Consider the following 8,189-nt stretch of genomic DNA (forward strand, 5'->3'; position numbering starts at 1 on the left):
ATTCTTTGTTCCCATCAAGTTGATAGGCAAAAGCTTTAGGAGATAGGTGCAAAGATAACACAAGACCTGCAAAATTCAGAAACCTCAACTTTCCCGCATTTGACTGGATTGTTGATTTGGGAGATCTGTTCTTCCCCCAGCTCCCTACACACCTTATAAAAGTCCCATTTTGCCGAGGGTCACCTGACCACCTCCAGATTCTAACAAAAAGGATCCACCCTTTTTGCTGATACTGCATGATTTAATACTTTTTGGGCCCTTAGAAGAAAAAGTTTGAGAGAGGTCGAGGCAGGTGAACAAGTGGGCTCCATAATAGCTTGGAATTTTGTATTGAGAAGAAGGAGGCACCCATGGAAATTTAAGTCCCAGCTACACAGAAATGGTCAGCTACAGTAGCAAAAACAAAAACAACAAAAAAAACTTTGGATTACAGTCAATTTCTGCACAGAAAATAAAAAGCACATACATACCAAGCAAGCTGTGCAAAACGTTCTGAAGTCCAAGAGTCCAGATTCAGCAAGTGTGACAATGGTCTGGAAAATATTTGTTCCTTATTAATTTAACTAAAAAAGGTACAAAATAAAAATCTAAAGCGTTACAATTACACGTCCCAACATACCATAATGCTCTGCATGTTATAACATCTGATAGAACTTACCTGCTTTGTCTCTTCCTCTGAGGATTTTATGTACCCTGGATCTGACCTCCACGTTTTGTAGAAGAAATAGAGAAGGCACGATACACACAGAATGAAGGGCACCTGAAAAGCTGCCTTGGCCATATGTGAGACTTATGTCAAGGAATTCAAAAGCAAACAAAACATAATGCATTGTATAGAGAACAGAACAGGACATAGATCATTAAAGAGACATCATACGCCTCTTGCTTTTGTGCAAACGTGTGTCTTCCTCGCTTCCCTAGGTAAAAATCTTCAGAAACTGCATAAATCAGGAAATGGATTTTGAACTAACAGAATTAGCTTTCTGGCCTCCTTGGGAGTGTGAGACAAAGCACATTTGTTTTTACACAAAGCAGGAGGATTTGTAATATCCTTTTAAAAAGTGACAGTGTTTACACAATACACAAACAGTTCTATAGGGTGCTAGGCATCCCAAATTATTTGTACTCCAAAAAAATCCCCTCTTCAATATGAAAGAACAACATTAAACATAACATAATTTATGTAAGAACTTACCTGATAAATTCATTTCTTTCATATTAGCAAGAGTCCATGAGCTAGTGACGTATGGGATATACATTCCTACCAGGAGGGGCAAAGTTTCCCAAACCTCAAAATGCCTATAAATACACCCCTCACCACACCCACAAATCAGTTTAACGCATAGCCAAGAAGTGGGGTGATAAGAAAAAAGTGCGAAAGCATAAAAAATAAGGAATTGGAATAATTGTGCTTTATACAAAAAAACATAACCACCACAAAAAGGGTGGGCCTCATGGACTCTTGCTAATATGAAAGAAATGAATTTATCAGGTAAGTTCTTACATAAATTATGTTTTCTTTCAAGTAATTAGCAAGAGTCCATGAGCTAGTGACGTATGGGATAATGACTACCCAAGATGTGGATTTTCCACGCAAGAGTCACTAGAGAGGGAGGGATAAAATAAAGACAGCCAATTCCGCTGAAAATAATCCACACCCAAAATAAAGTTTAAATCTTATAATGAAAAAAACTGAAATTATAAGCAGAAGATTCAAACTGAAACAGCTGCCTGAAGTACTTTTCTACCAAAAACTGCTTCAGAAGAAGAAAACACATCAAAATGGTATTTTAGTAAAAGTATGCAAAGAAGACCAAGTTGCTGCTTTGCAAATCTGATCAACCGAAGCTTCATTCCTAAACGCCCAGGAAGTAGAAACTGACCTAGTAGAATGAGCTGTAATCCTTTGAGGCGGAGTTTTACCCGACTCGACATAAGCATGATGAATTAAAGATTTCAACCAAGATGCCAAAGAAATGGCAGAGGCCTTCTGACCTTTCCTAGAACCGGAAAAAGATAACAAATAGACTAGAAGTCTTTCGGAAATTCTTAGTAGCTTCAACATAATATTTCAAAGCTCTAACTACATCCAAAGAATGCAATGATCTCTCCTTAGAATTCTTAGTATTAGGACACAATGAAGGAACCACAATTTCTCTACTAATGTTGTTAGAATTCACAACTTTAGGTAAAAATGTAAATGAAGTCCGCAAAACCGCCTTATCCTGATGAAAAATCAGAAAAGGAGACTCACAAGAAAGAGCAGATAATTCAGAAACTCTTCTAGCAGAAGAGATGGCCAAAAGAAACAAAACTTTCCAAGAAAGTAATTTAATGTCCAATGAATGCATAGGTTCAAACGGAGGAGCTTGAAGAGCCCCTAGAACCAAATTCAAACTCCAAGGAGGAGAAATTGACTTAACAGGTTTTATACGAACCAAAGCTTGTACAAAACAATGAATATCAGGAAGATTATCAATCTTTCTGTGAAAAAGAACAGAAAGAGCAGAGATTTGTCCTTTCAAGGAACTTGCAGACAAACCTTAATCCAAACCATCCTGAAGACACTGTAAAATTCTCGGAATTCTAAAAGAATGCCAGGAAAAATGATGAGAAAGACACCAAGAAATGTAAGTCTTCCAGATTCGATAATATATCTTCCTAGATACAGATTTACGAGCCTGTAACATAGTATTAATCACAGAGTCAGAGAAACCTCTTTGACTAAGAATCAAGCGTTCAATCTCCATACCTTTAAATTTAAGGATTTGAGATCCTGATGGTAAAAAGGACCTTGCGACAGAAGGTCCGGTCTTAACGGAAGAGTCCACGGTTGGCAAGAGGCCATCCGGACAAGATCCGCATACCAAAACCTGTGAGGCCATGCTGGAGCCACCAGCAGAACAGACGAGCATTCCTTCAGAATCTTGGAGATTACTCTTGGAAGAAGAACTAGAGGCAGAAAGATATAGGCAGGATGATACTTCCAAGGAAGTGACAATGCATCCACTGCTTCCGCCTGAGGATCCCTGGATCTGGACAGATACCTGGGAAGTTTCTTGTTTAGATGAGAAGCCATCAGATCTATTTCTGGAAGTCCCCACATTTGAACAATCTGAAGAAATACCTCTGGGTGAAGAGACCATTCGCCCGGATGTAACGTTTGGCGACTGAGATAATCTGCTTCCCAATTGTCTATACCTGGGATATGAACCGCAGAAATTAGACAGGAGCTGGATTCCGCCCATACCAGTATTCGAGAAACTTCTTTCATAGCCAGAGGACTGTGAGTCCCTCCTTGATGATTGATATATGCAACAGTTGTGACATTGTCTGTCTGAAAACAAATGAACGATTCTCTCTTTAGAAGAGGCCATGACTGAAGAGCTCTGAAAATTGCACGGAGTTCCAAAATATTTATTGGTAATCTCACCTCCTGAGATTCCCAAACCCCTTCTGCTGTCAGAGACCCCCAAACAGCTCCCCAACCTGTAAGACTTGCATCTGTTGAAATTACAGTCCAGGTCGGAAGAACAAAAGAAGCCCCTTGAACTAAAAGATGGTGATCTGTCCACCACGTCAGAGAGTGTCGAACAATCGGTTTTAAAGATATTAATTGAGATATCTTTGTGTAATCCCTGCACCACTGGTTCAGCATACAGAGCTGAAGAGGTCGCATGTGAAAACGAGCAAAGGGGATCGCGTCCGATGCAGCAGTCATAAGACCTAGAATTTCCATGCATAAGGCTACCGAAGGGAATGATTGAGACTGAAAGTTTCGACAAGCTGAAATCAATTTTAGACGTCTCTTGTCTGTCAGAGACAGAGTCATGGACACTGAATCTATCTGGAAACCTAAAAAGGTTACCCTTGTCTGAGGAATCAATGAACTTATCGGTAAATTGATCCTCCAACCATGATCTCGAAAAAACAACACAAGTCGATTCGTATGAGATTCTGCTAAATGTGAAGACCAAGATATCGTCCAAATAAGGAAATACCACAATACCCTGTTCTCTGATTACAGACAGAAGGGCACAGAGAACCTTTGTAAAAATTCTTGGAGCTGTTGCTAGGCCAAACGGCAGAGCCACAAACTGGTAATGCTTGTCTAGGAAAGAGAATCTCAGAAACTGATAGTGATCTGGATGAATCGGAATATGCAGATATGCATCCTGTAAATCTATTGTGGACATATAATGCCCTTGCTGAACAAAAGGCAGGATAGTCCTTATAATTACCATTTTGAATGTTGGTATCCTTACATAACGATTCAATATTTTTAGATCCAGAACTGGTCTGAAGGAATTCTTCTTCTTTGGTACAATGAAGAGATTTGAATAAAACCCAGCCCCTGTTCCAGAACTGGAACTGGCATAATTACTCCAGCCAACTCTAGATCTGAAACACATTTCAGAAATGCTTGAGCCTTCGCTGGATTTACTGGGACACGGGAAAGAAAAAATCTCTTTGCAGGAGGCCTTGTCTTGAAGCCAATTCTGTACCCTTTTGAAACAATGTTCTGAATCCAAAGATTGTGAATTGAATTGATCCAAATTTCTTTGAAAAATCGTAATCTGCCCCCTACCAGCTGGGCTGGAATGAGGGCCGCACCTTCATGTGGACTTGGGAGATGGCTTTGGTTTTCTAAAAGGCTTGGATTTATTCCAGACTGGAGATGGTTTCCAAACTGATACCGCTCCTGTGGGTGAAGGATCAGGCTTTTGTTCCTTATTGTGACGAAAGGAACGAAAACGATTATTAGACCTAAATTTACCTTTAGATTTTTTATCCTGTGGTAAAAAAGTTCCTTTCCCTCCAGTAACAGTTGAGATAATAGAATCCAACTGAGAACCAAATAATTTATTACCCTGGAAAGAAAGGGAAAGCAAAGTTGACTTAGAAGACATATCAGCATTCCAAGTTTTAAGCCATAAAGCTCTTCTAGCTAAAATAGCTAGAGACATATACCTGACATCAACTCTAATGATATCAAAGATGGCATCACAAATAAAGTTATTAGCATGTTGAAGAAGATTAACAATGCTATGAGAATTATGATCTGTTACTTGTTGCGCTAAAGCTTCTAACCAAAAAGTTGAAGCTGCAGCAACATCCGCTAAAGATATAGCAGGTCTAAGAAGATTACCTGAACATAAGTAAGCTTTTCTTAGAAAGGATTCAATCTTCCTATCTAAAGGATCCTTAAAGGAAGTACTATCTGCCGTAGGAATAGTAGTACGTTTAGCAAGAGTAGAGACAGCCCCATCAACCTTAGGGATTTTGTCCCAAAACTCTAATCTGTCAGATGGCACAGGATATAATTGCTTAAAACGTTTAGAAGGAGTAAATGAATTACCCAAATTATTCCATTCCCTGGAGATTACTTCAGAAATAGCATCAGGGACAGGAAAAAACTTCTGGAATAACTACAGGAGATTTAAAAACCTTATTTAAACGTTTAGATTTAGTATCAAGAGGACCAGAATCCTCTATTTCTAATGCAATTAAGACTTCTTTAAGTAAAGAACGAATAAATTCCATTTTGAATAAATATGAAGATTTATCAGCATCAACCTCTGAAACAGAATCCTCTGAACCAGAGGAATCATTATCAGAATGATGATGTTCATTTAAAAATTCATCTGAAAAATGAGAAGTTTTAAAAGACCTTTTACGTTTACTAGGAGGAATAACAGACATAGCCTTCTTAATGGATTTAGACACAAAATCTCTTATGTTAACAGGAACACTCTGAGTATTAGATGTTGATGGAACAGCAACAGGTAATGTAACATTACTAAAGGAAATATTATCTGCATTAACAAGTTTGTCATGACATTCATTACAAACAGCTGGAGGAACAGATACCACAAGTTTACAGCAGATACACTTAACTTTGGTAGATCCAGCACCAGGCAGCGATTTTCCAGAAGTATCTTCTCAGGCTCAATCTGGGACATCTTGCAATATGTAATAGAAAAAAACAACATATAAAGCAAAATTGATCAAATTCCTTAAATGACAGTTTCAGGAATGGGAAAAAATGCCAGTGAACAAGCTTCTAGCAACCAGAAGCAATAAATAATGAGACTTAAATAATGTGGAGACAAAAGTGACGCCCATATTTTTTAGCGCCAAAAAAAGACGCCCACATTATTTGGCGCCTAAATGACGCCACATCCGGAACGCCGACACTTTTGGCGCAAAAAACGTCAAAAATGACGCAACTTCCGGCGACACGTATGACGCCGGAAACAGAAAAAAAATGTTTGCGCCAAAAAAGTCCGCGCCAAGAATGACGCAATAAAATGAAGCATTTTCAGCCCCCGCGAGCCTAACAGCCCACAGGGAAAAAAGTCAAATTTTAAGGTAAGAAAAAAATTGATTTATTCATATGCATTATCCCAAATATGAAACTGACTGTCTGAAATAAGGAACGTTGAACATCCTGAGTCAAGGCAAATAAATGTTTGAATACATATATTTAGAACTTTATATAAAAGTGCCCAACCATAGCTTAGAGTGTCACAGAAAATAAGACTTACTTACCCCAGGACACTCATCTACATGTAGTAGAAAGCCAAACCAGTACTGAAACGAGAATCAGTAGAGGTAATGGTATATATAAGAGTATATCGTCGATCTGAAAAGGGAGGTAAGAGATGAATCTCTACGACCGATAACAGAGAACCTATGAAATAGACCCCGTAGAAGGAGATCACTGCATTCAAATAGGCAATACTCTCCTCACATCCCTCTGACATTCACTGCACGCTGAGAGGAAAACCGGGCTCCAACCTGCTGCGGACCGCATATCAACGTAGAATCTAGCACAAACTTACTTCACCACCTCCATAGGAGGCAAAGTTTGTAAAACTGATTTGTGGGTGTGGTGAGGGGTGTATTTATAGGCATTTTGAGGTTTGGGAAACTTTGCCCCTCCTGGTAGGATTGTATATCCCATACGTCACTAGCTCATGGACTCTTGCTAATTACATGAAAGAAATTAGGGTTTATCCTTAAAAAAATGTGAAGTCTAAGCTGTATAAATTGAAACAAATACAGGAGTTAGAGCTGTGTATTTGTTATCAGTTTGCTGTAATGAAATAAAACAAAAAGGCGCTCCAATGGCAAAGTATATCATGGAATAGTCTCCTACACCAAGATCCAGAAGCTCTCACACCATAGAGATATACTCACAAGCAGTGTACCCGCTAAGGCCAATTTTGTGAGCAGTCCAGCAGGGAAACAGTTAAGGGAATCACACCTTGCAGTCTGCATTGTGAAGTGTTTGTTAATTACTCTAATTAACCGTTTCACTGCTGGGCTGCTCACAAAACTGGTCTTAGAGGGAACACTGCGAGTCACAAGTGTAATGCACTAACAAATAGTGCTAACCAATAGTGCAAACGACGCAGGCTGGATGTATTGGAGCCATGCAGTTGGCTCCCTACGTTAGTCAGGTACACAGGTCCAAAGATGTGTATAACCAGTAAAGTCTAAACAAAGAACTCCACACCAGAACAAAATAAATATATCCTCTATGTAGCGAGGGGAGTTTATTCTGATTAACTGATTTTAAATAAACACAGCTACAATGCGTTTCAGGCAGGAGGGCGCCTTTGTGCTTTTGGGCCATTTATATGGGACTTCATGTGGTGATCTGTTATCAGTACCCATCAGCTAATAAGCATTAATTGCAATTAGAAAACTGATGCAGCTGTTTTAGTTTATATTTCTAATTTAAACAGCATTTACTTCACTCTTTTTTTCAGCAAAAAAACCCCCAAAAAACATTTAGAGTCAGTCTTATAAAAACATGGCTTTTTTGCATTACTGAACCTACAATACTGCAAGGTAAACCTCTGTGAAAAGGTTACAGGGACAATAAAGTAAAAAATAAGCTTTCATAATTTAGATAGAACAAACAATTTTAAACTTTCTAAGTTACTCCTACTATTAAATTAGCTTCATTCTCTTGGTATCTTTTGGTGAAAAGCATTCCTAGGTAGGCACAGAGAGGGAATGCAATACTGGGAGCTAGCTGGTGATACGAGGTTACATACACGTCTCTTGTTGCATTTGCAATAATAAAAAAATGCTCATATAAAAGCATTTTTTGGGCACTTTTATGCCCATTTAAATCCCACATTTCCACTCCATGTACCTCTCTTTTATGATAATAC

The 8,189-nt window shown here is 38.7% G+C and overlaps 1 protein-coding gene across 2 annotated transcripts in view; it reads right to left on the reverse strand.

Moving 5' to 3' along the window:
- Positions 1-356: 356 nt before the first annotated feature.
- ZDHHC13 (zinc finger DHHC-type palmitoyltransferase 13) overlaps positions 357-8,189 on the reverse strand; it is a 101,936-nt gene continuing 94,103 nt past the window's right edge. For both annotated transcript variants that reach the window (XM_053720367.1, XM_053720368.1), the window contains exons 11-12: positions 659-779; positions 357-533 (exon numbers count right to left, since the gene is read on the reverse strand). In XM_053720367.1, coding sequence (XP_053576342.1) covers positions 384-533; positions 659-779 — 271 coding nt within the window. In that variant the 3' untranslated portion in view covers positions 357-383. The remainder of the gene's footprint in view (positions 534-658; positions 780-8,189) is intronic.

The sequence above is a fragment of the Bombina bombina genome, chromosome 7, assembly GCF_027579735.1.
Source record: "Bombina bombina isolate aBomBom1 chromosome 7, aBomBom1.pri, whole genome shotgun sequence".
Lineage (NCBI taxonomy): Eukaryota > Metazoa > Chordata > Amphibia > Anura > Bombinatoridae > Bombina > Bombina bombina.